Raw genomic sequence first — 27956 nt, 5'->3', positions numbered from 1 at the left:
CTTTAGGTGTCATTCCACCTGCCTGGTCCCTGGCGCCATTTGGCTTTTGGGTCTGAGCCAAGGAATCACGCCCGCATCCCTGGCGGCTGCCAGCCCTGTGCTGGGCCTCCTAGCTCCCGCTCCCCGGGGCGGGTAGTGCAGCGTGCAGAGCCGCCGCGTCACCGCTGTCCTCTGGGTGGCCCCAGCGCGCACCACCGCTCATTGAGCCCTGGAAGGTGAGGCGAGAGGAGGCTGGTGCTGAGCTCGCCAACTCCACCCGGGCCCGGGGAAGACAAAAGAGGCCTGCGGTGCAGCTCGCGGGGACGCGATGGCCCGGCGCGGAGGACGAGTGCTGCTGGCGTTATGCGCTGCCCTGGTGGCCGGCGGGTGGCTGCTGACGGCGGAAGCCCAGGATCCCGGGGCGCCCGCGGCTGGCATGCGGCGGCGCCGGCGGCTGCAGCAGGAGGACGGCATCTCCTTCGAGTACCACCGCTACCCCGAGCTGCGCGAGGCGCTGGTGTCGGTCTGGCTGCAGTGCACCGCCATCAGCAGGATCTACACGGTGGGGCGCAGCTTCGAGGGCCGGGAGCTCCTGGTCATCGAGCTGTCTGACAACCCCGGGATCCATGAGCCCGGTAAGTACCCTGCCTGCTGAGGGGCCCCAGGGACGGGAAGGAGGAGAGGTGGGCCCGGTGCTGATTCCCGGTGGAGGATGCTTGGATGGACGGTGGGAAGCGGGAAAGGAACCGAGCGCCCAGCCTCTTCCCCATCGTTCATATCTCCGACTCCCTTTTTGGTGAACACAGGCGAGGGAGGCTGGAGCGATAAGGGCAGGAGTAACAGGCAAGCAAATCCCAGTGCTCGCTCCCCGGGTATTCACCCTCACAGATGGGTCAAACTCTAAACAGCATGACATCGTGAGTTCTCCGGAATTCTCTGCGAACACCTTCCCTGCAGACACGAGTGGAAAATAAGGTGCAGAAGGCGGGGTCTCAGGGGAGAACTGGAAAGAGTCATTTATCATTTGTTTGAGAATTTCCAAAGGACCAGCTTATTGGGCGCTGCAGGCTCTGCGCACCCACCTCTGCCCATGTGTGAGCATTAGGCCGTGGGTGCTGGCAAATTTTAAAAGGATATTGATGATCTAGGTGTCGCGCCGTGTGCCTAGATGTAGCTCTTTCCTACCAGGATGGAAAAGGGAATCTCTGACAGGCATACAAATCCAGAAACTGCAGATGGCCTTACGAAGAGAAAATAGAACATTACATTTTGTCCCTCTGCTTTAACCACTCTGAGATGAATAGTTCATGACCCGGTTTTATCTCCTGGAACCATCGTGTTAGGCATTTTTCCTTCAGAGTATGTTAAAGCACGTTTTGATTTATGTTAAAGGCTGTGGGCTTAGTATTACAAGGATATTTTAAACCATGTTTTGGGACCTTTTGGGTTATGTTTATGCTCTTTAGAAATGATTTAGGCCTGAGCTTTCTGTTGATCCTAAAGATGGCCTGCTAAAGTGGTCTGAGCACTACAATCAGCACGGAATGCTTTTTATTTTTTATTTTTTTAACGGTGAAGAAAGCACAAAAGCTTGGCTGAAAATTCTCACTGCAGGACATGGACAGTCTCCCTTCCTCCATCTCCCCCTCCCATTTTCTTTCCTCACTGGGTCTCTTGGTCGCTTAGCTTGGCCTTGCATTTGAAATGTAGTCTAAATTGGTCTTGAACTCCTGATCCTCCAGCTTCCAAATCCTAATGGGATTATGGGTGTTTCCCACCACTCCTGACTTTTTCCTTTTTCTCCTCCTTTCTTTTCTTTCTTTTTATTTTCTTTTTTCTTTTCCGTTGTAGGATGCAATCTATGAAGGCTGAATAAGTCTCTATCTCTGAGCCATGCATTCAGGTGCCTGCATAGTTTAGCCAGTGGCCAGCAGTTTTCCCATGGTATAGAAAGGATTACCATAGGTGATAGTAGAGATACCTGGGTCTTTCAAGGTGGAGTGTATGGGCTGATCAAATAATAAGCCTTTAGAAAAACAATGCAAATAAGGCAATTAAAAGGATGTGGATGAATTTGCCCTGAAAACCCTAAAACCAAAAAAAAAAAAAAAATCGTGGTTATTTCTAAATAGATTTAGTCGACATAATGAAGCGCTAGCAAGGCATAGTCTCCAAACAACAACGAAGCCCTAGCAAGGCAACATAGTCTCAACAACGAGGAGGGCAACAACTCAAAGTTTCCTTTGGTTAGAGGAGCAGATACTTGTTGAAACCCCCAGCAAGCAAACAAGAAGGTACACATGTACACATTCATGCACACATGCACAATCAGAAAGCATATATGTACACATTCATGCACACATGCACAATCAGGAAATCCCATTTTGAAATCGTCAGTGAAAAAAATATCTACACACATTCTGTGAGGATTCAATAGGAATCAGGTTGATTTTTGACTTGCTAAAATATGCAGAGAAGAAACCTTTCTTAATTTATATCTAAGTCATAGGATCCGAATGCTCAGACCGTTCTGTCCAGGGTTAAAAATCCATTTGTTTGGAACAATAATTGTTTACATGTAGTTCAAACTTGCTTTTGGGAAGTCAACCTGATTCACAGCTGAAATGCCATTTTAAACACATTCTCGAGAGCATGGATTTTCTCTCTCACAGACTGGAAGGATTATTTTGGACCTATTTCCCCCCAAATCTGTAAAAATTTAAAGTTCCTGAGTGCCAATATATATTTGCCAAATATTGTGATGAAACATGTTATGCTGACAAAATACCTACAGAGCTTGAAAACAAAACAAAATCAAACAAACAAACAGAGATTTTGATGGAGTGTGTGTTTTTATTTTTGCCTAGCCAATTTGGTATGAATTAGTGTGAACTGATTACAGGCAAGCAGGAGCTGACAGTCAGTGAAGATAGATGTGAGATTCTGGAGGAGAATCTGAACCGAACCACACAAGGTCAAGAGTTATTTTTGGACTGAATGAGTCAACAGGGCTTTTGCCAGAAGTTACATTCTTGATTGACTTGTGATTGGCCAGCGGAAGGGAGGAGAGACTGATCTGGGCTATAACCTTATATTCCATGCTCAGACTGCTCAGGCTTGGGGTAGAATCTAGGGCTGGTGTATGGCAGGCCAGCATATTCCCAACCCAAAGAGGCAGCTTTGACATGAAAAGTAGCAAAGAATCATCTCTCCCACGTACCACATTGGTTGACCTAAGGGATAAAGTCTCTTGTCTTTTGCACTCACATTCTTTGGAAAGATAATAAAGGGTAACAGGTCACCCCGGAATTTCCTAAGTTCATTCAGTGGTGCATTGTTTGACAAGCATTAGATAAATAAGAAAAACAGGTTTGTACATTTAAAAATTTCTCAGCATCATTAATAATTAATAATAAACACTTTCACTGAGCTCCATCCCCCCAGCCCTGTTGGGTGCATAAAATACAGTATTGGCATTCATTATCTTACTATTAAGGATTGATTTTATAGGTCTTCAGTGGAGTGTCTTTATCAGATGTCTCAGAACCGCTGCCCACCCTACTGCTGGTGGTATCCTGGCCTGGTTGTCTTTCCTCCAGTTCTTACAATTTTCTTCTTCACAGATGTTTGCCTTTTATTTGTTTTAAAGTGGGGGGTCTTGATTTGTTTCAATCTGACAGACCATTTTACTCAGTAGGAACTTAGTGCTCATTCTTTGAGACTATCTTCATGGTTCTTCCTTCAGGTGAACAAAACGGGTATTTTCCTTGGCGATCTAACTTGTTTTCCTAAAGAATTTAGGATGAAATTGCTGAAGGTCATGACCTGTCTACCTATCTCAACATCAGTGGAAGGTATTTGGAACTGGATTTTTCACGCCTTCCCAAGTTTTTCTGCACTGGGGTTCTTTCTATGTGTTTCCATGATTCTTTGGAAAACAAAGGGTAAAGACAATGATAGTTTCAATGTTAGAGGACTTGAGTTCAAGTCCTGCTCTTTGTTTTCAGCTGAGTGCTAGTGGGAAAGCCAATTAATTACCTTCTCACTATGGTCACATATCACCTGTAAAATGACAACCGCATGATAAATGAGATGATAGATATAGAGTTCTTAATTAGTAGTAACAGTTAATATCACCAATGCTATGACATTTCTTTTGTTGGCCTGTGTGTTCTTCTAGTAACTATGTGCTTAGGGGTTTTACTTTGGTTTTTGGTTTTTGTTTTTAAACCTTAAATGTTTCGTACAGTTCTTGTAGATTGGGTATGAAACGTCCCCTGTAGGCTCAGGTGTTTGAACACCAGTACACTGGTGGTAATGGTACGGAGGCTGTGAAACCTTTAGGAGGTAGACCATATCTGGAGGAAGGTTATAGGGGCATGCCTTGAGGGTTTATATTTCAGCCCCACTCCTTGTTCACTCTCTGGTTCTTGACTGCCAATGAAATGTGACCCGCTGGCTGCCTTCTTCCTCCATCATGGCGTCTTCCCCACTACAGTGGAATAGATCACCAACTGTAAGCTGCAGGAAACCCTTTGGTCCTTAACTGGCTCTGGTGGCCAAAGCAGCAAAGAAACTAATGCAACAATGCTTCAGGTATGGTGGCCACTCAGTGGGTATCTGTTGAATAAATACATGCTTTCCCAAACAGGCAAAACTGTGCATTACCAAATGAGGCCATGATGAAGGACATGCCACAATACATGTGAGCATGCCAGAAGTATAATATAAAGAATCACAGGAATGGGTATAGTCGTATTTTATTACATACAGTTTTTCATAATGGAGGAATCCACTAGGTTCATGGATGTCCTTGCCGTGTGGTTGAACTGGAAAGTCTTTGCTCTTAGATGCCTTTATTTTATACAGTTAAATTGCCTTTTAGAAGAAAAGTTGAATAAAAGTTTCAGGTATAATCAGCAAGAATTTTTTTAGTGAATTTTGACTTAAAAAATGGCATGAGTGGATGGTGGGATGGCTTAGTGGGTAAAGAGACTTATAGCCAACCTGAAGCTATGAATTCAGTCTCCGGGACCTCCATGGTAGAGGGAGAGAGCTGACTCCCTCAGGCTGTCCTCAGACCTCTACACTCAAAGTGACAGCGTGCATGGCCACGTTCATACGCTGTCACACAAATAAATGTAAAAAATAATAAAATGCGCGCCAGTGATGAGTGTTGCACAGGAGGAAATGTGTGCTTGCTTTAAACAGCGAAGCTGCACTTCTCCAGGCTCTGATTTTTTTTTTTTTGTTTGTTTTTCGAGACAGGGTTTCTCTGTGTAGCTTTGCGCCTTTCCTGGGACTCACTTGGTAGCCCAGGCTGGCCTTGAACTCACAGAGATCCGCCTGGCTCTGCCTCCCGAGTGCTGGGATTAAAGGCGTGCGCCACCACCGCCCGGCCAGGCTCTGATTTTATTATCCCTCAGGACATGATATCCCAACCATACACTTGACAATGTCACAGAGAAGACCCCTCAGAAGCTAGCTGGTAGATCAAATGAGCTCAAATGGGAAGGATGTTTAAGTGTGTTCTTCCCTTCCCAGTAATTATTGGAACTGCATGAATTCATCTGCCTGTGAATGTTTCTATTTCTTTAAAAATTCATGATATGGCTCTTTAGAATAAAACCTAGCCAAAGAGAAGAACTGCTTATGTTGCAGGAAATTTTAATTCTTTCCAGATGCTCTACTTACATCTTAAACTGTCCCCAAATGAGTTATCCCAAAAGATGAAGGTGGGGTATGTAGAATATTACAGGGCAAATGCTTAAATAAAACCCAGAGAGTTGCCTAGGACAGTACACTCAGGAATAACTTTCTGAGACTAGCAAATATTTTGCTTTTTATAGAAACCTGTTTATTGTAAAAGCATCCTGGTTCTACAACAATCATTTAAAAAAAACCCCAAAACTTCATTTAAGGATATTTCATTTCAAGTAAAACCTGTTTTGAAGGGTGTAGATCATGTATTTTTAAAATGAACCTAAAAAAAAACTTTCAAGTTAAATTTAGGCTGCTAAAAAAAAAATGCCTTGCTGTGGTTTTGCTTGTCAGGGGAATTGGGAGAAGCCCATAATTTATCAGATTTGCTTGCTCATGGTAGACAGCTCCCTCATGTTCAGATCTAGAAGGGATGCTGTCCTAATGAGGTCTCTAGTTCCTCTGCCTAAATCACACCAACTATGTAAATCCAGAGAGTTTCACTTTTACCCGGATATCGCCATTTACAGCAATTTCACCCCGCCCCCAGAAGCACCTTGGATCTACAGCTAAAGTCAAATCATATATTTGACCATGTTTAGGGTGGTAAAAATCCTGACCACTATTTTTTAAACAACTAAGTATGTGTTTTTATTTTATGGGTTTGAGTGTTTTGCCTGAATGAACGTATGTGCACCTTGTGTGTGCCTGTTCTTAGTGGAGGCCAGAAGAGGGCGCTGTGACCCCTGGAGCTGGGATTTCAGATGGCTGTAACCTCCATATGTGTGCTGGGAACTTTGGTCTTATGCAAGAACAACTGAGCTATAACTCTTTTTTTTTTTTTTGCCACGAATTAATTTTTAAACTTTTGACTGTAACTGTCATTTCACACCAAAACAGATTTCTCAAAAATGAAAAGAAAATATATCTCTGATAATGCAAATACTACTTCCACTTTAATTTAGGGATTATTTAATAAATGCTCTTCATATATATAGTGTTTTATCATGTTTATCAGGTCTTTTGAGATAAATCCTTAGCACATTTTTATAAATTTTTTTACATGTATGCATTTGCTCTCTCTCTCTCTCTCTCTCTCTCTCTCTCTCTCTCTCTGTGTGTGTGTGTGTGTGAGAGAGAGATGTGTGCCACAGCATCAGAGGTCAGCTTGCACATTCTCTCTTTCCTTATGGGTCTCTAGGATTGAATGCTGGTTTTCAAACTTGATAGCAAGTGCCTTAACCCACTAAGCCATCTAGCAGGTCTCTTTCTTTAGTCTTTTCTTTTTCTTTCTTTCTTTCTTTCTTTCTTTCTTTCTTTCTTTCTTTCTTTCTTTCTTTCTTTCTTTCTTTCTTTCTTTCTTCTTTCTTCTTTCTTCCTTCCTTCCTTTCTTTCTTTCTTTCTTTCTTTCTTTCTTTCTTTCTTTCTTTCTTTCTTTCTTTCTTTCTTCCTTTCTTTTCCTTCTTCTCCTCCACTCCTTCCTTCCATCCATCCTTCCTTCCTTCCTTCCTCTATTCCTTCCTCTCCTCCACTCCTTCCTTCCTTCCTTCCTTCCTCTCCTCTCCTCCACTCCTCCTTCCTTCCTTTGACAGTACAGGGGTGTGTACCATCACAAAGCTAGGATGACCTCTAACCTACTGTGTATACCTCATGCTGGCCTCAAAATAGCAATGATCATCCTGCCTCAGTCTTCCAAGTGCTGAGACTATGGACACGAGACCTGCCTTGGGTTTGCCCTTTCACAGAAGATGAAATTCAATGTCCAACTCCGATAACAGCCTCAATTCTGGAAAAAGTCTGTTGCATACCGATTCCATGCTTGTGGCCTTCCCCATTCTATCCTGGGTGCTGCGAACATAGAGATAGTGGACACAGGAGAAGGCATTTACAGAATGGAACAGTTTGTGTTGGAGGAGGCAGGGTTCAGTTTCTGGTTTTAAAGTGCTGTGGTCCTAACAAAATAGTTTCATTTGTGATGTTAGCACAGATGGTTTTGTTTACATTTACTAGAGAAAATCAGTCTTATTATTGTGGGAACTCTGTAAATGTTAACCCAGATTCTGGACTTCTCCAGCACTAGGGGATTAGATGCTATGATTTTGGAAACAGCTTCAAATTGGCACAATCCACTGACCATCCCACACTCCCAACAAAGAGAAATCAGCTGTTTAAGTGGATTTTTCCCAAGACTCAAATCCGTTGTGAAAACAAACAAAACAGCAACAAAATAAATCTCATGTATTTACTGTATAGATATATAGTTTAACAGTGCTGTGTAGAAACACACTCTAAAATACGACAGACGTAGATTTTTGTCTAAGTTTTGATGGTGGCAAGACAATTGTAAGAGCAGACACCATCTTAAAATACTTAAAATTTCAGATTGGTATTCAATATCTATCGACATCTCATACTTTGTATACTAAATTAAAAAAATAATCATTTCTAAGCTGTTTCTTTTACTTCAGTAATTTTTGGCTATTGTCCTCTTAAAATGCGGTCACACATTCCCCCACAGCTTCTGAGCGCTTGATCCACATTTGCCCCTGCTCTTGTGTGAGTGCTTACTGGGTGCCTCTGGGGTCAGCTTGAGGTCAGCTTGGAGAGGCCAGTGAATATTAACATGCCATCTTGCTCTCTTCTCTTCCTCCCTTTTAGCTGTAGATATCAAAAGAAGAGAGAAAAATAGTCCTGTCTTTAAAATTAATTGAAAGATTTATTTATTTTGTGTGAATAAGTATTTTGCTTGCATGTGTGAATGTGCATGTCTGGTGTCTTTGGAGGTTAGAAGAGAGCATGGATCTCCTGGGACTGGAGTTACAGATGGCTGTGAGCTGCTATTGGGTGCAGGGGATAGAACTTTGGTCCTATGCAAGAGCAACAAATGCTCTTCACTGCTGAGTCAACTCTCTAGACCCTAATTTGTGGTTGTGGTCTGATTCATTTGAGTCATGAACACCCAGGCATGTATCACCATGCTCAGCCACATAATGAGCCCGGGGACACATTTGTCCATAGCTGGCTTTCTTTAGGCATGCCTCCAAGTTGGGTTCTGAATTAACAACATCTGTATGTCTATGGCACACAAGGAATTAGTGCTTGCCTTCATAGGATTTGGAGTGTGCAGGGTCCTTCTTCTGTTGAAATATTGAAAAGAAAAATCAGGGGTTGGGGATATAGTTCAGTCAGTGGTGGGCACTCACTTATTATGTCTTCGTCCAACCCCAAGCACTTGGGGAGAAGAGGAGGAAGAAAGTATCTGAATTTTCTTCCTTTGCAAAGATACTGTCGCATGATCTTATTCCCTACAAAATGAATGTACTCTGTTGTCACTATATAGCTAAATGTACATACACACACATGCAGACAAAACATTCACTCACATAAAATAATACAATCAATAAATCTCTAAAAAATTATTAAGAGTTTTATTTTAAGAAAGACAGGTAACTCGGGGTGTTTATTTTTCCAGCAGGCTATTTAAAGAGGATTTATGGGGACCCATGTCTTAAAATAGGCATATTTTGGTTAAGTCTGTATTGCTTCTCTTTCCTTAGACAAGGATAGCCTGTGGCAAGCTACATAAAGGAGCCTTGTTCCTTCTCATCCACATCCTTGCACCCCCCCCCCATTCCTTTATGGCAGAATTCAGAGCTGTGAAAAAAGACTTCGAGAACATATCTGTAAGATCCTCTGAGAGCCCACGGTTTGAGTATTGCTTGTGCTGGAGTTTTCTTCTCTCTGGAGGGCCATCCTTTCCTTTAATTTCTTAGTCAAACATACTAGAGCTGCCAGGAGGCTGGAATGACTTACGACCATTTATAAATGAAGTTTTCTAAAATTGTCTGGAAGATAAACAGGCTTAAAATGTCACTAAGATAATAAATGAACAAGTCCAAATACCTAATGAAAACCATGCTCTCAGAGTTTAAGACACATTTTTATGTCGGTATTAAGTTTTCACGTTACCAAGTTATATATTGGTATATCTTCCTCCCCTTCTCCCCCCCCCCTTTTTTTTTTTTTACTTATTTATTTATTTGTGTACGTGTGAGTACATATGGGCTCCTGCATGTCACGGCACACATGTGGAGGTCAGAGGATGACTTTCCGTCATCGTTGGTTCTCTGCTACCATGTGGGTTCTAGAGGTTGAACTCAGGCCATCCAGCCTGTTGGCAATCATTTTTACTCCCTGAACCAGCTTGCTGGCTCTTTCCCATTTCTTAAAAATAGGTTTTCTAACGGATCGGTCATTTTCTGGACCCAGGATAGTGACTGTACATTTTGAGGGTAAACTATTCAAGGTGTCTGTTGGGTCTGTAGTAGATTCTCAATACATTAATGAAGGAATTAATGCTTCAAAAGGAGTGACAAAACATGTTAGATGTACCCACCTTGCCGGCCATCACTTGTAAGTGTGCAAGCTAATAGTTACGCCAGCGCACAGTTTTGTCTTCCTTCTCATATTCTTGAGGAGAAATGAGCCATCTCTCTGAGCTTTATTGTTTTTGATTTTTCAAAACAGGGTTTCTCTGTGTAACAGTTCTAGCTGCCCTGGAACTAGCTCTGTAGACCAGGCCGACCTCAAACTCACAGAGATCTGTCTACCTCTGTTTTCCAAGTGCTGGGATTAAAGGCGTGCACCACTACCACCCGGCCTACTTTATTGTTATATTCATAGTGTCTGGCATACATAATTTTTTTATCAGCAGTAGGGTCCTATGTTAATGCCCTAGATTGGAACTATTTCTCTTTCTGGTCCTTTATTCATAAAGTCCTCACTATACGTGAGCCATCAGATCTGGTTGTTCTTTAGGCATGGTTCTGGGCAGGTGAGATGGTTCAGCAGGTAAAGGTGCCCACCACCAAGCCTGAGGACCTGAGGTTGGTTCCTGGAACCCACATGATGGAAGAAGAGAGCCAACTCCCGCTGGATGTCCTCCACCCTCCACACACACACACACATTCTCCATAGCGCAGCCCTATCCACACGTCCACCTGCCCCTGCACACAAAACAAGCAAACAAATGTTAAAACAACAACAAAGCCAAATGCAGCTCCTCTTTGTATGTTGTGGTGCCTCAGTCTGGCTAAATCAGAACCGAAGTACAAAAAGGCTTCTAGTCCTCTGGTGAACAACCCTGGAAACTGTGAAGGAAGGACTACACGCAGCCACACGTGACATTTAATTTTCAAGTAAACATCATTTCAATATTTGTTAAGAATAATGTGGGGCGCTGGAGAGATTACTGGGAGGTTAAGAACACAGGCTGCTCTTGTAGAGGACCTTGGCTCAATCCCCAGCACCTATACAGTTGCTCAGCTGCCTGTAACTCCTGTTCCAGGGGATCTGATGCCCTCTTCTGACATCCACAGGGACCAGGCACTTACATGATGAAGAGACCTACGTGTAAGCAAGACATTCATATAGCAAAAATAAAGATATAAACTAATCAGAATAAAAAAGTGTAACGTGGTCCTGTCAGACAGTGTGATGATGAGGAAGAAGTCTTTGCAACAAGATGGACAATACTTGATAACCAAGGAAGTACAATACCAAATACTGTCACCTGGGGGGAATGGCAATTGTAATTCATGTTGAAAATTAAGTCATCAATAGGACATAAACCTACAGAGGTGGCCTGAGTCACTAACATGCTCCCCTGTAGGTTTTGAGATACATGAAATAGAAACTATAAAAGAGGTTCAATGTGTCTGTCAAGCTGGGAGAAAATTTTTCCTGCCTGTGGCTTCAGTTGTCACATTTGGTGAGAACTTCAGTCAATTGACATGGTCTCTTCCTAACCTCTCCCAGCCTTCCATGCATGCATAAATAACCTCTAAAGCAGTGTGCCTTGACAGACTGTGTGCTTGGACAGCCTTCCACGCACATATAGATGCCTCTAACAGAGTGTGCCTTGACATGCTGTGGGTCTTTGGAGGAAGAACCTTCGCGGACATTTAGGAAAAATATGTGTCTGCTCATTATTTTAAATATATTTAAACCTTATGATTTTTAATGGGATTTGGTACATTGCAGTGTCTGAAAGCTAACCTAATTCAGATAAAACAAACAAACAAGCAAACAAACATGTAATTGATTATTTTTTCTGTGTGTGTTAGGATCTCCTGTATTTCGGACTGGCTTCCAGCTCTCTATGCAGTTGAAAATGACCTTGTCTCAACCTCCCAAATGTTGGAAGTAAGGGCCTGGTCCAGAGCTCTGTGCATGCTAGGCAAGCACGCTACCAATTGAGTTGCATCTCTAGGATAATTTTTTTTCTTCCTGACATTATAGGTATGATCTAGCCAGTTTTCTGATTTTTTTAAAATTATTTTTTTGAGGACAGGATCTCTCTGTTATGTAGCCCTGGCTGTCCTGAAACTTGCAATGTAAACCAGACTGGCCTCAAACTCATAGACCTGCTTCTGAATCCCAAGTGCTGAGATCCAATTTGGTGATATTTTTCATTTGAAAAATTTCAACAACGTTGCAAGTGGTAAGGCTTGCTCTCAGTTCTATTGTAGCAGTAAAATCCATGGTCTATGATAATTACTTAAAAGCTCTCGAGGCCTCTTTTATTATTTCTAGGCTTCTGAGTGTGCTGTTACTAGTTGCTTCAGGGAATTGGTGAGACCGTTCAGTGGAAAAAACGTGCCTGTCACCAAGCCTGAGAACCTGGACTCAATCTTTGGAAACTATTTGGTAGAAGTAAAGAACCAAGTTGAAAATTGTCCTCTGACAATCTGTCTCTCTATCTCTCTCTCTGAAACATACATATGCCCCCAACACACACACACACACACACACACACACACACACACACACACACTAAAATAAACAAAAACATGAAAGAAGTCATTGATTTGGGTTGCTGGAGAGGAGTTTTGTCGCTAATGATTTTTAATCTTTAAAAAACTTTCCTTTCTTCTTTAACTCTATTTCAGTTTGTATAAACTATATTTTAAAATCTCATGCAGCATTCAGAAGTGTAAGCCAGTGTGAGTTTGGAGCTACTTTTCCTAAGCACTTAAAATTCTTATTTTATTGCAGTTACCCCTTTAACGTTGAAGTTGAATTCACTAGTTGCTGTAGTTCCGTGAGCTCTGCATTGCGGGGAGGGAATGAATGGGAATGTGTTTCTTAAGTGAGAGTACAGAAGGGTGAGGCTTGCTGGTATTTTCTCAAAAATTTATTGGTTAGTGTGTTTGTGAACTCTATAAAGAGAGTAGCATAAGGAAAATATTCATACTTCAGCCAACATTTGCTGAGAAGGCTCTTTTTTGTAGACCAGGTAATATTTTCCATGATGTTCTCAGACCCAGGTCATATGCAGTGGTATCAAAGGGCCCTGTTAACGATGTTCAGGTAGAAACACCCTAGTAGGATAGATCACCAAGAAGAGAATAATGACTTTCATTCATGAGGTATTTCGAAATGCCACATAGAAACACATTCAAACCTGTTCTCATTTGGAGGTCAAACTCTGTGTCCCAGAGAGCACTACATCATCTCTGTGTTGCTATACCCACCTCAGATTCAATGTAGCAAGAACAATGAAGTACCTATATGAGCGACAGTCAGCAAATCAAAGAGACGCTTCCAAAGACACGAACAGAACCTGGTGGCATGGTGACTCATTCCCGTCAGGAGGCTGAGGTGGAGGAGTGCTGTGAGTTTAAGGCCAGCCTGAGCTACCTAGTGAGACCTTGTCTCAATAAACAAATAAGAGCAAAAGAGGGAAATGAGAAATGAAACAAACAATAGTCTATCGCTAAGTAACTAATAAAAGAGAGTTGAAGGGAGAGAGGGAAGTATGAAAGGAAAGAAAAGGAATTAAGGGATATAGATCTATTTGTATCTACTATATAATATATGTTGATACATATTAAAGAAGGATGATGGGCATGGAAGAAGGTCAAAGCGGATGAGGAGGGGCAGACAGGGTCGTGGGTGGGTGAGGAGAACAGCTATCACGTGTTTTCAGGCAGAATCTAACTACACATTCAGACATTAAAGGTGAAGGATAACTGTTCGTGCTGAAGAAGGAAATCAGGTAAGTGAGGGACAGGGGTCGGTGACAGGAGGAAAGACGAGCCAAATTCAGTGATACGTGTATGTGAAATGTCATAATGAAACCCACTATTTTATAGGATGTATGTGTGAAATGTCATAATGAAACTCATTATTTTGTATGCTAACTAGCTAAAGCAATTGGGAAAATGGACACAAGACTTTTTGGAAGAAGGAGATCATTTTAGAAGAAGGTGAGGGTTTGAGTAGGGTTAAAAGGTGAATTTAAATTTTTTAATTAATTAATTAATTAATTAATTAATTAATTAATTAATTTATTTTTGAGATGAAGTTTCTCGTGTGTAGCTCTGGCTGTCCTGGAACTCACTATGTAGACCAGGCTGGCCTCAAATTCATAGAGATCCATTAGCTTCTGCCTCCTGAGTGCTGGGATTAAAGGCGCACCACAAGTGACCTAATAAAAAGTAGAAGAAATGGTTAATTCGAACCCTTTAAAAACTACTACACTTGTTTTTAAAGATGATTTTTATTTTGTGTGTATGAGTGTTTTGCCTGCATATATGTGTGCTCATCACGTGTGTGCCTGTGCCCAAGGAAGCCAGAAGAGGGGGTCGAATCCTATTGAATTCTCAGGGACTGGAGTTATGGATAGTTATGAGCTGCCATGTGGGTGCTGGGAATCAAACGCAGGTCCTTTGGAAAAGAAGCCAGTGCTCTTAACCATGGAATCATTTCTCCATCCCCATTTATTACACTTCGTACGTATTGTCCGTCTTGTCCCTGGTGTGGTGGCATTATTGTCACATTTTCATCATGTCAGCAAATACAGTTTGGGAGCCATTGTTCTTTGGAGTCTGTTTCCTCCATCAGGAAAGTAAAACTATTTTGGGTGGAAAGTATGCTAACATTTTATTTAGTAAATTTTATTTAGCAAAAAGTAGGTATATAATATGGTTGTGTAATTATATATATATATTATTCTATATTATGCAATTATAAGCAGAATAATTAGGTAATAATATACTATAATAAGCAGTAATTGATCATAATTCCCTCAGTAGCTATTGGACACTTTTTCTTTTTGAGACAGGGTCTGACTATGTAGGCTTGGCTGGCTTCTTGCTGTGTAGAGCAGGCTGCCCTTGAACTCACAGGCATCTCTCTACCTCTACCTCCCAAGTGCTGGGATTAAAGGTAGGCCTACCATGTCTGGTTTGTTAGATACTTTCTAGTAATTCATAGAGTAAAAACATGTTAGATAATTTTGGTTTTGCTAAGCCAATTTCCACCAGTTAAATATAGCTCAGTTAGCATTCTGTTTTCACCCTGCAATTAAAAAAAGAGAAAAGAACTTATTTAGTGTTGGACACAGTGGCTATGTTCTCGTGTCTAGATGTCCAAGGTGTGGAGATGACAGGATGTCTTAAAGGCTGGGGATTCAAGGTCAGTCTGGATAACATATCTATACCCGGTCTCAAAAATAACACAATGAACATGTTTAAAAACAAAGCACCCAAAATGGAAACATTCAAAGTGATGACGTAGCTGAGGAGCTGAGGGAGAGCCCAGCCTGCCGGGTTGCTTTCCAAATCGGCAGCTGCTATAGAGAATTCACCCAGCTGCATCTAACACTCAAATAACGATCCTGTAGTCTGTCAGATGATTTGGAGAGAGAGAGATTCACTACTCGGAAATATTTAGCATTTAGCTAATTTTTCCAATTATAGGTTTTTGATTAGGGCAAATTTATTTTGAATTACTCGTAATGTTGAACCTAATCTTCATTAGTGTTTCTTAGAACTGTGAAACGTTAGAACTATAGCTTTTTTTTTTTTTTCCTAACTAGAGCACTCTCATTTTATAGATGATTGCATTGGGCTTCAGAGAGAAATGAAATAACCTATGCTAGGTCGTCAAGCCGACAGTGCCTGGGATTCATCTTCTGATATAGTTGGGGAAAGGACGAAGCGATTTCTTATGGCTGTGAACTGTTGATGTGGACTTGTCTGCAGAATTAACCGGAACATGACTTATCAGTGTGCTTTCAATTCCAAGGAGCAGTGTTTCCTGCTCTGTGTGATGTGAACGCTTAGGGGTATGCCAAAGGTGGATGGGCATGGCTTGGGGTAGAAGAAAGTCAGGAAAGGACTGAACTACGTCACTCCAGCACAGCGTAAGCAAACGAAGAAGATGTTATTTCTCTTGGCAGTAAAATGCACTCTCTGGAAAGAAACAAGCTTTTGTTGGAAGACTTCTCTGAACTTGTTGGAGGGTTGGGCTTCCAGGGCACAGACATGAGCTAAAATAAACAAAAAGCAGAGGCATACATTTAGAGTCTATGAGGAGGGAGGGAGGAAAGGAGAGAGGGAGAGAGAGAGAGAGAGAGAGAGAGAGAGAGAGAGAGAGAGAGAGAGAGATGGGGGGGGGATGAGTTGATGGCCGGGATTTAGGAAAATACTGAGAATTAGCAGATTTACTTTATTCACAATATCACGCTTTATGAATGGATGACTTTGGCAGATGGGATGAAGGATTTAATCTTGCTTCAAAATACATTTATTGGCAGTAGCTGAGGATGCAGCATGTGCTTAAAAGAATATAGTAGGCCCTGGGTTCAATGCCAAGTACCTCAGCAGTATAAGTAGCAATAATCTTATAGAAGAGAAATTGGGGAATAGTCTTGAATGCATTGGCACAGGAGACAGTTTCCTGAATAGAACATAAATAGTGTACACACTAAGATCAACAATTAATAAATGGGACTTCATGAGACTTAAAAGCTTTTTTAAGGCAAAGGACACTGTCAATAGGACAAAACAATAGCCTACAGAATGGGAAAAGATTTTTACCAACACCACATCCCATAGAGGACTAATATCCAAAATATATAAAGAACTCAAGAAACTAGACATCAACAAACTAAATAATCCAATTTAAAAATGGATACAGATCTGAACAGAGAATCTTAAATAGAGAAATATCTAATTAAATAGAGAAATATCTAATGTATGAGAAATATTTAAAGAAATGTTCAACATCCTTAGTTATTAGGGAAATGTAAATCAAATCAACTTTGAGATTCCACCTTACACTTGTCTGAATGGCTAAGATCAATAACACAAGTGATAGCTCATGCTGGTGAGGATGTGGAGCAAGGGGAACACTCATCCATTGCTGGTGGGAGTGGAAACTTGTAGAACAACTATGGAAATCAATATTGTGGTTCCTCAGAAAATTGAGAATCTACCTATCTCAAAATCCAGCTATACCACTCTTGAGCATATACTCAAATGGCACTCCATCCTACCACAAGGACACTTGCTCAACTATATTCATAGCAGCTTTATTCATATTAGCTAGAAACTAGAAACAACCTAGATGTCTCTCAATGGAAGTATGAATAAAGAAATGTGGTACACTTACACAGTGGAGTATTACTTATCTGTTAAAAACAATGATATCAAGAAATTTGAAGGCAAATCATGGAACTAGAAAAAATCATCATGAGCAAGGCAATCTAGGCCCAGAACGACAATCATGGTATGTACTCACTTATAAATGGATATTAGCTATTAAGTAAATGATAACCATTCTACAATCTACAGGCCCAGAATGGCCAAGTAAGAAGGAGGGTTCTAAACGGGGCACATGGATCTTACTGAGAAGGGGAAATAGAATATATTTTGAGGATAGACTCAGGATGGGTGGGGATGGGGATAGCAGGGATCAGGTGGGGGAGAAATGGATGGAGAGAGAAGACCGGATTGAAGGGCGTTTGTGGGATAATGTGGAAATCTAGTGCAGTGGAAAGTCCCTGGAATCTCCGAAGGTGATCCTGGTGAGGACTCCTAGTAATGGATAGTTCAAAGCCTGAACCAGCCATCTTCTATAAACAGGCAATGCTTCCAGTGTGGGACTGGGACACCAGCCCATCCATAAAACCCTTGACCCACAGTTTGTCCTGCCTGCAAGTTGTGCTGGGGCAATGGCAACACAGATGTTTGGGAGTAGCCAACCAATGGTCTAATTTGAGACCCATGCCATAAGAGGGAACCCATGCCTGATACTGCCTGGATGACCAGGAACCAGAGACTGGATGCCCCAGAGACCTAGGGTATAACCAAACACAACTGGACAGAAACAAAACAAAACAAAACACAATGAAATGATTCCTAATGATATTCTGTTACACGCACAGATCTGTGTCTAGTCTAGTTGTCATCAGAGAAGCTGACTCCAGCAGCTGATGGTAGCAGATGCAGACCCATAGCAAACATTAAGCAGAGAGAGAGGGCCCAAGTTGGAGGTCTCCATCAGCTCTCTCTTGATGGAGGGGGAGGAGGAATTGTGGGAACCAGAGGGCTCCAGGACACCAGGAGGACACAGCCCACAGAATCGACTAATCAGGGCTTGTGGGGCCTCAAAAGAGACTGAAGCAGCAATCACAGAGCCTGCACAGATCTGAACTAGGTCCCCTGTGTATACCTTATGGTTGTTGGCTTGGTGTTCTGGGGGCACTCTTGACAATGGGAGTGGGGATGTCTTTGACTTTTTTGCCTGCTCTTGGGACCCCTTTCCTCCCATTATGTTGCTTTATCCAACTTGGATGTGAGGGGTTTGTGCCTGGTCTTTTCCTTTTTTCTTTTTTTTTTGTGGGGGGGTTGAGACAGGATTTCTCTATTTAGCCCTGACTAGCCTAGAACTCACTCTGTAGACCATGCTGACCTGGAACTCATAGAGATCTGCTAGCCTCTACCTCCTGTGTGCTGGGATTAAAGACTTGCACCACGACTGGCTGGCTTTGTCCCCGGGTCCTGTTGTATGTTGTTGTGCTGTGTTTGGTTGATATCTTTGGGAGGCCTGTCCTTTTCTGGGGGCGGGAATGACCTGGGGGAGAGGGGAGGTATGTGGAGGAAACTAGGAGGAGTGTAGAGTGGAGAAGCTATGGTTGGGATGTATTGTATGAGGATAAGACTAAATGAGAAAAAAAAAACCCACTGGTAAAACTCAATTTTGCCCAATTGTGATGGCTTATGTTGATTGTCAACATAATCTAGAATTGCCAACATAAGGATCTAGAATGACCAAGGAAGACAAGCCTCTATGCATGCTTTTGAGGGATAGTCTAGATTCAGTTTGCCTTTGGACATGCCTATGAGAGATTATTTAAATTAGGCTAACTGTGGCCCTGCCCCTCACCAGCTGCAGCCTTGGAAGAGTGGCCCCAGCACCTTGCTTGTGCAACATAGTAGAGCTGGCTTTGGCTGTAGCTAGAGTTTTCCTGCCTGGCTCACAGTCAGGACAAATCTCTGTCACCTGCCAGTCCCACAGCCGCTCAGACCCGACCAAGTAAACACAGAGACAAACTGTATGGCCGTGGCAGGCTTCTTGCTAACTGTTCTTACAGTTTAAATCAATCCATTTCCATTCATCTATACCTTGCCACATGGCTCGTGGCTTACCAGCATCTTCACATGCTGTTTGTCATCGTGGTGGCTGGCAGTGTCTCTCTGACTCAGCCTTCCACTTCCCAGCTTTATTCTCCTCCTGTCCCGCCTACACTTCCTGCCTAGCCAATGGCCAATCAGTGTTTTATTTATTTACTAATCAGCAACACATTTGCCATACAGAACATCCCACAGCACTTGGCCTTGGTGGTGTGGGTGCAGGTGAACCAGCCCGAGGCCATGAAAGCAGGAGAACCAGCCTACCCTTTGATGTATACTGCATAGAGTGATCTAGCCAGGGTGGTGCTGGAGAGCTCATCCTGGTGGTGAGGATGAGGGAAAGCTGGAAGGCTGACCCACCCAGCAACCACCCAGGCCCAGAACCAGGGTTATGAGCTGGTTCATCCCAACATCCACCCCATCTATGACTTGCTGGAGCTTTTGAAGGGGCTGGTCCTGCAGACCCAAAGCTGCAAGATCTCCATGACACAGGACAATGACAGGATATCCAAGAAGAACCCCAGTGAGCACCCAGTATTGATGATGTATCAGAAACCAGAGACCTCGAACCAGACCAATGACTCATTGCAATGAACACTTACTTGCAAGGAAAGATGTATGGGCTAAAGGGTTTAACTGCGTGACTCACTGTGTCACACTACAGCTTCCACAATGAGATTTTTCTTTCTTCCTTTTTTATTTTCTTTTAAATTTTAATTTGTTTTATCTGGCAAGGTAGGGGGAGGTTGCAAGGGCAGAGGGTGGATGCAGATGGATGGAGAGATGGATGGGATCGAGATGCATAATGTGAAATCCACAAAGAATCAATATAAAGTTAAATTAGAAAAAAAAAATTAAGCTAATTGAGATAGGAAGACCCACCCTGATTTCACCATTTCATGGACTGGTGTTCCAGACCTTATAAAAGGAGAAAATTAGCTGAACACAAGCGTTCATCTTTCTCTGCTCCCTCACTGCGGATACAATGTGAGCAAATGCTTCAAATTCCTGGGGCCGTGACTTCACCACCACATACCAGGATGGACTGTATCCTCAAACTGTGAGCCAAAATAAACTGTTTTTTCCTTAAGTAGCTTTGGCGAGGTATTTTGTCATAACAATAAGGTAAGAAACCAATACAAGTGATAACACAGTTATGATCTGATCCCCACTAGGTCAGATTCATTGTTAGAATGGATATATAAAATTAATTTAGGAGGGAGAATTGAAAGAATTGAAGCTGGCTGTCTTCTATCAGGATAACTCTTAAAAAGATTCCTGACTTGTGTTTTCCAAAGTAGAGTCCTGGTCCCAGGGGAAATTGAAAAATGGGAGAGGCCCTTTGGGAAGGGTACTGTGGGGATAGCTCCAGATGAGTGCAGACTAAGGTATGTGCTGTGCTGTTAGTGGTTAGAAAGTGAAAATAAATAACCCAAATTTGGTGGGGTTTCCACTGAGAAAACAGTACTGTGTTGACCTGTTCATATGTCTATAGTAAATGGCAATGCAGGAAGTTATTTGTGCTAAAGAGAGTCACATAATTATTGAGAATATTTTCCAAAGTAACAGTTAGCAACATTTTCTTAAAAGATGCTGTTTCCATATTTATGACTGTTATTTCTGCTGAAATATCTGCTGATCCTAGCTTGGGGGATCTGAAATTTTTAGATGGGCAGTTTGTCTTGAAAACCCGACATTCTTGCTGAAGTAGTGTTGCCATGGTGAGAGAAGAGCCTAGCAACCGAGGACTGATCTCATTGGTTGACTGTTGGCTCACAGCGTCGGTATATTCCCTCTTTTTTTTTTTTTTAATTGAGGAGACCATCTGGTATTAGTTGTATTTAAAAATATAGTTCTATTGTCAAAGATTCCTGGGAGATAAACACCTAGTTGTTAGGCATAGACTTGACAGACATTTGGTGTTTTAACCAGTCAGTAATTCCACCATTGTTACAGCTAATTAATTCATGGACCTAAGCTTTGGCACTAGGAATTAAAGGGCTTTACTTTTGCACTTATTTACATTATAAAAATTGAATTGCCTAAATATTCTTTATTATGTGATCATGTTAATCTTGATGTATCTAGAGAAAGATCCAACTTGGACACCATTCTCCTACATTTATTTCCATAAGTCAAATGGTTATACATGTCCTTTTTTTTTAAGACAAGATCTTGTGTTTGGTTGATGTCCCTGGAAGTCCTACTCTTTTATGGGGGGATATGGGGGAGTGGAAGCTGCAGTTGGGATGTATCATATGAGAGAAGAATAAATAAAAATTAAAAAAAAGACAGGGTCTTACTATGAGTCTCTGGCTGTCCTGGAACTCACTTTGTAGACCACACTGGCCTCAAACTCACAGAGATCCATCTGCCTCTGCCTCTGTCTTCTGAGTGCTGTGATTAAAGGCATGTGACACTATGCCTGCCTATATATGTACTTTTAAATTAAATTTATTTTTGTTTTGCTCTTTGAGACAGGGTTTTAGTATGTATTCCAGGCTAGCCTTCTTAATCTTCCTGCTTCAATCTCCCAAGTGCTGGGATTATAGGCATGTATTACCACATTTAGCTCCAATCATTCTTTAAAACTGATATGAAAAAAGTCTGTACATATTAATGGGGGAAATACAAGATATTTTTATACATGTATACATTGTATTATGTTTACTTTTGTATATTTAAGACAATGATTACCTGTAGTGCTTAATGTATCAGAATATGAATAGTTATTAGTGTTTTCAAATTAATGATAAAAATGGATTTCAAGTAAGAATTTTTTAAAGATTTATTTATTATGTATACAGTGTTCTGTCTGCATGTGTGCCTGCAGGTCAGAAGAGGGCACCAGATCTTATTATAGATGGTTGTGAGCCACCATGTAGTTGCTGGGAATTGAACTCAGGACCTCTGGAAGAGCAGCCAGTGTTCTTAACTGCTGAGCCATTTCTCCAGCCCCTCAAGTAAGATTTGTAAAGGTTGTAACTATTGATAATAAATGATACATGTGTGCTGTGCATCTATTTAAAAATATGCCATCTTCCACTATTTTTAAGAAGCTTCCACTATGTAGCTAAGAGGATAAGGCATGTGGATATATTATGATAATCAAGACCAAACAGGGCAGGTATGTTAAGAGTAACTGAATGTTCCAGGTTACAGAATGGAGGGATATACATTTAATAGGGGCAATGAGGAAGAAGTGATGTGGAAGAAATGGTGTCTATTCAGTTGAATTGTGGCCAGTGTTGATGGAAAGCTCTGGAAGAAGAGCTCATATCTGGGTTGTACTCCATCCTTTGTAGGTGTGGTTACCAGGGACTCTTCAGGGGATAGCCACAGAGGGTTTGGTGCCTAGAGCTCATGGTATAGGCAGGAGGTATGCGACCTCCAAAGATGGACTTTGTTCACATTATGAATGTCCCTGAAAGGCAGGCTAAGGATTTAAGCTAGTTGTTGGGTTGTGCAGAAGGTAACACATGCTTTTGGCAGATTTAGGGAGATACTAGGATCAACCACCTGGAAGGAGAAATATGATAATCACTTTGAAATGAAGATCTTAATTTGAGTCAAGACACTATTTAGGAATCCTTCGCATAGAATCCTTTGAAGGTAAAATAGTGATTGTGGATTGACCACTAAAGGAAAGAGAAACATGGATGTTTCAGGACAAAATATCAGCCTCATCAGCTCATTAAAGACTACAGTAGTCAGAAGAGGGCAGAGAGGAATAGGCAGAGAAGGACAGATGATGATGTGTCAGTAGCACAGAAATCACGGAATCTCAAGAGAGGGTTGGGGGCCTGTGATGACCATTACCGGTAGAGTCAGTCTATTTACAATACAAAGGGAAGATCTGCTAATGCTTGCAGTGGCAAACATTTTCTGCCCAGTTCACTCAATGTATTCTTAGCTCCTTTTCCTCTTCAGACCTCTGGGTGCATTATGAAATGACCGGTCCCAGTGTTACAGAGAATCCTCACTCTGTACAGTTCACTCTTGAGGGATGATTTTTGCCTCTGTGGACTCTGGCCTGATAAATGTAAAACATATTACAAAAAAAAAAAAATCCATTCTCCACTAAAGAAGACACAGCAAATAAACCCCTAAGGAAATTTGCAAATTGGAGAGTAGAAAGGAGAAAATTAAGTTGTAAAAACATTTTAAAGTTTTTTTTGGAATAAAATCATTTTATCTTTACTTATTTATTTATTTATTTATTTATTTATTTATTTATTTATTTATTTATTTATTTATTTATTTATTTATTTATTTATTTGGTTTTTCGAGACAGGGTTTCTCTGTGTAGCTTTGCTCCTTTTCCTGGAACTCACTTGGTAGCCCAGGCTGTTGGTTCAGCCATTAAAGGCTAGGCTCACAACCAAAATCATTTTATTTTGGGGAGGATATGTATGTGTACATACATGTGTGCTCTTGTGTATGTGGGGGTATATGTGCAACACAGAGACCAGACATTTTGGGTGTCATCCTCAGGAACCATTCACCTTGGTTTGGGAGGGAGGCCTTTCACTGGGACCGGGGAGGCAATGATTAGGCTAGGCAGGCTGAACAATGGGCTCTAGGGCTCTTTCAGGCTCCACCTTTCAGCACTGGGTTACACACACACACACCAGCATGCCCGGAAAGTCTTTTTATGGGGCTCTTGGTATAGCACTCAGATCTTAAGCATAGCAAACATGATATGGACTGGCCTGTTTCCCCAGCTAGATTGCTTTGAAATTTGGAATGGGAATGCTAGAGTGTTGTTGCCTTTGTAGGGATTTGAGGTATGCAACACCAGTGACCATGAGATGGACAGGAGCTCAGGGCTGTGTGGTAGCTCCTCTTCTTTCCGAAGTTGTCTTGTCTGTCAGTCACACAGGACTCTTCCCCCACACCCCCAGTAGAGATCTTGACAGGTCAGTACTTCAAAAAATATAATTTAACTAAAAATTTAAACATTTATTTATCTATTTAGTGTGTGTGTGTGTGTGTGTGTGTGTGTGTGCATGTCTGTGTCTGTGTGTGTGTGTCTCTGTGTGTGTCTGTGTCTGTGTGTACATGACAGTACACATGTGAGGTCAGAGGATAATTTGTAGGATATGGTTCTCTCCTTCCAGCATGTGGGTTCTGGGGCTCGAACTAAGGTTTTGAGGCTTGTTCGCAACTGCCTTTAACTCTGAGCCATTCCACTGACCTTAATCAGCATACAAAGCAGAGATATCATTATGATTGTTTCCTCCTCCTCCGCCCCTTCCTCCTTCCTTTTGCGTTTTTGAGACAGAGTTTTTCTGTGTAGTCCTGGTTGTCCTAGAACTCCCTCTGTAGACCAGGCTGGCCTTGAAATCACAGAGATCCACCTGTCTCTGCCTCCTGAGTGCTGGCATTAAAGGTGCAAGCCACCACTGCCCAGCTCATTATGGTATTTTCAAACAAAGTGTGTCTTAGTAAGTTCTTCCCCTCCTAGTCTCCCCGACCCTCCTGTCTTTCCTTATGATGGCCCTCCTTTCCACCTTCAGATCTCATGTCTTTCTGTCCTACCCGTCCCCCAAATCTCTTTTTAGCATCTTTCTAATTTTCAGACTTAACTACATTTCTACCCGTGTGCATAAATCTCTACATCACAAGCCGGGATGCACATATGACAGAGAAAGTGGTTTTTGTCTTTCTGGGTTTGGGTCATTTCACTCAACCTAAATCTTTCCAGATTCGTTCATTTTCCCTGAAAACTGTGTTTTCTTGTTACATGCACCATTCACTCACATGAAAAACTCCAGTTTGTAGAAGGGCAGGAGACAACCTGCTGAGGTCCAGAGTTCTGAACTCCCTCTTTTTATTCAGCTTTATTATCCATGGTCTTATTCATAGCTGTGCCCAAAGAAGAAAGTCACACTTAGGCTGGATGAGTAAGCGCCAGAGGCCAGAGTTCTCTCGGCTGCCAAACACCCAGCTATTAATGGCAACTTCTTTTTATTACACATTTGCAGTCTTCTCATCTTTGAAAATACTAAAATAGAAACTCATTAATACTTAAGAGGCAAAAGTTTTATAATTTTGTTATTTTTGAAAAGAAGACAGAAGAAGGATGATGTTTGTCTTTAGGTTTTCTCTGTTTATCAGATGGAAGCGGAATAATCCAGTAGAAGGCTTTTTAAAGATCTCCCAGGCACGTTGAGTTTGGCTTGGTGGATAAGGGCATCTGTCTCCTGGCTGGTTTTCTTCTTTCCATTTACGGTGCTACAGTGCAGCCTAGAATTAGGGAGGGAGGGTGTGTGAGTGTATGTTCGTGTGAGCCTGGGGGGCACATGTGCTTGGGGGCTTCCATTTTGTGTATGATTTAGGACACACAGCAGGAAGTCCAGTCCCAGGGACTGTCACATGCATATGCACAACACAAGGTTTCCATGTGTGTTACGAAGATTAAAAACTGAAGTGGCCAAGTTCGAAAACAAGAAAGAAGCTGTTTTCACCTGATTTCTATCTTCATTCAACAGTTAGTCTGGTGCAAAAGATGCTTCCATTGGTGAGATTAGAGTTGTTCTCACCAATCATTTGATTAATTACTGATTAACCAACTGTGCACAAAGGTAGCTGTACCCACCAGATGGTTGGTCTTGAGCGATCTCTACTGCATAAGAGAAACTAAGTAGAACAGGAATCAGGGAAGGAGGAAATTCTGTCACTTCCTGGATTGCTTGATCAACAAACTCAGGCTGGAGAATATATGTGGCGGGAGGGGGAAAACAGTAGTGGGACCTTATCTTTCCAGTCCCTAATGAACAGGGGTGATCATGTCAGTATTACCCCGGGGATGTTGACCACACTATCACCCTGGGATTACTTAAGACAGAAGTCTGGCCCACTGCTTCTGAGAGTCAGTATCTAAAAGGGAACTTTCCTTTGAAATCTGTTTTCCCTTGTTCTTCCCATTCTTGTCTTCATTTCTCCTTCTCCTCTTTCCCCTCCCTCCTACAGACGTCCCTCCTTCCCTGGTTCCTGGTCTGTTTAGTTTATCTAATGCAGTCGATCTCATGGTCTGTGAGAACACAGAAGGGGCAACTGACCGAGCTGAAGGGGTCCATGAAGATGCCACCAAAGTTGTTTTTGTCTTTCTCAGTCTCTTGGCACAGAGGTGCCTGGAGACACCTGAAAACTGGGCAGCTGAGGATCTTTCTGGAAGTGATGGGTCAAAGGTCTTTCTGAACTGAGGATTGGTCAGGTCGTCTGTTCACTTACAATTCTGATCTGAGTTAAGTGGTTCATATAGTTTTGGAGGAAGACTCTGCTACCCTGTGAACAAGAGGAATGCCCAGCTTTCAGCACTTCCCAAGCTTGCTTATAGAAGACTTGGGAAAATAGCTTGGTTTTGTTATTTTCTCAAAGGGTTTATTCTTTCCTCCTGCTGTATGATAAGAAAAGCAAAGCCTGTGTAGAATTTAGCACTTTCAAAGCTGTATAATCATGTTTCAAGCTTTTCTGCTTCAGAATTATTAAAATAACTGAAGTAATTACTATTTGCAAGGGAGTCATAACATATCAAATGGAATAGATTGCATTTATCTTTAAAGAGTTCTGTATCTTTCAATAACATCATTTTTTTCCAAAGGAAGTTTTGTTTTAAGACAGGTAAAAAATAAGATTTGATATCTTAGAATCTACAGTGAAATAGGATGATCTGTTCCAGGGAAAGGTGAGCTTAATTAATATGTGAATATTTGCACGCCTTGTGAAATGCTGGAATGGAAGAGCAGGAAGCCGGCTTTTTCTTTCTTTCAAAATATAGTCAACACTGCAGACATGGGTTTTTTCTTTCACAAGTACATTATTCCACATTAATTTAGAATGATTATGTTTGAATGAGACATTGGTATTGTATCCTTAGTTCACTTGATGTTTACCCTTGGTATTCACAAACTTGGTCAAAATCTGCTGGGGAAGGCTCTTTGCAGGTTCCCATGGTAGGCAGTTAATCTTTCTTATTTCCCAATATGAGGCAGCAGAGGCTGCTCTTCTTCCTGTCACGTGCAGGATCTGTTGTTCTCTGGGGACCCATCGTGTGGGAAAGAACTTGCATTGTCTTTGGAAACTGCTGCAGCAGAGGGTCATTTTGGATTAAGAACAGCAAATGAGAGCACCATTATTCAGCGGAGCTGTCACTGCAACCATTAATGTTCTCTGAGTATTATTTTTCCTTAAAGTATGTTTTGGGACAAACAATAATGACTAGTAGATAACTTTTCACCCCGAGTTAAAGCTTTTTGGTAAACATTTATATTCCAAGTCCCTCTATTATTCCTGATCATTTACCAATTACTTCATAACTAGAATGGGTATCTTCAAGTATGTACACACATACAGATCAAAGTTAATACAAACAGCTAGTGACATGTGACGTGTTACATTTGTCATTTATGGTACTTCATTTTTTGTAGTAATGCATCCAGTTCTCAAATGAAATTGACCTTTTTTGTTTGTTTAAGCTTTTTTTTTTAAAGGATGTACAGTCATTAAAGATAAACATTCATTGTAAATCATGGAGCTGGAAACTAGGTTTAATTGTCCAGTTTTAGACATTTCATCGAATCTTTTCCTTTTCTTTCCTTTCTTCCCCATCCTTCTGTCTCCTCCTTCTCTTCCCCTCTCTTCCTTTTCTTCTACGATATTTAGAAAAGATCTTATTATAAAATCCAAAATAGCCTCAAAATAGCCTTATCGTCCTCCCACCTTAGGCTCTTGAGTGCTGGATCCAGATATTTTTTGTTTTGTTTTTGGCAGCTTTTTGTGTTTTCAAAT

The 27956-nt window shown here is 41.6% G+C and overlaps 1 protein-coding gene across 1 annotated transcript in view; it reads left to right on the top strand.

Annotated features, from left to right (window-relative positions):
- Positions 1-200: 200 nt before the first annotated feature.
- Cpe (carboxypeptidase E) overlaps positions 201-27956 on the top strand; it is a 101811-nt gene continuing 74055 nt past the window's right edge. The window contains exon 1 of the mRNA XM_059244790.1: positions 201-614. Coding sequence (XP_059100773.1) covers positions 308-614 — 307 coding nt within the window. The 5' untranslated portion in view covers positions 201-307. The remainder of the gene's footprint in view (positions 615-27956) is intronic.

The sequence above is a fragment of the Peromyscus eremicus genome, chromosome 17, assembly GCF_949786415.1.
Source record: "Peromyscus eremicus chromosome 17, PerEre_H2_v1, whole genome shotgun sequence".
NCBI lineage: Eukaryota > Metazoa > Chordata > Mammalia > Rodentia > Cricetidae > Peromyscus > Peromyscus eremicus.
The sequence above is the reverse complement of the archived record's forward strand: the minus strand, read 5'-3'. Positions and strand labels throughout refer to the sequence as shown.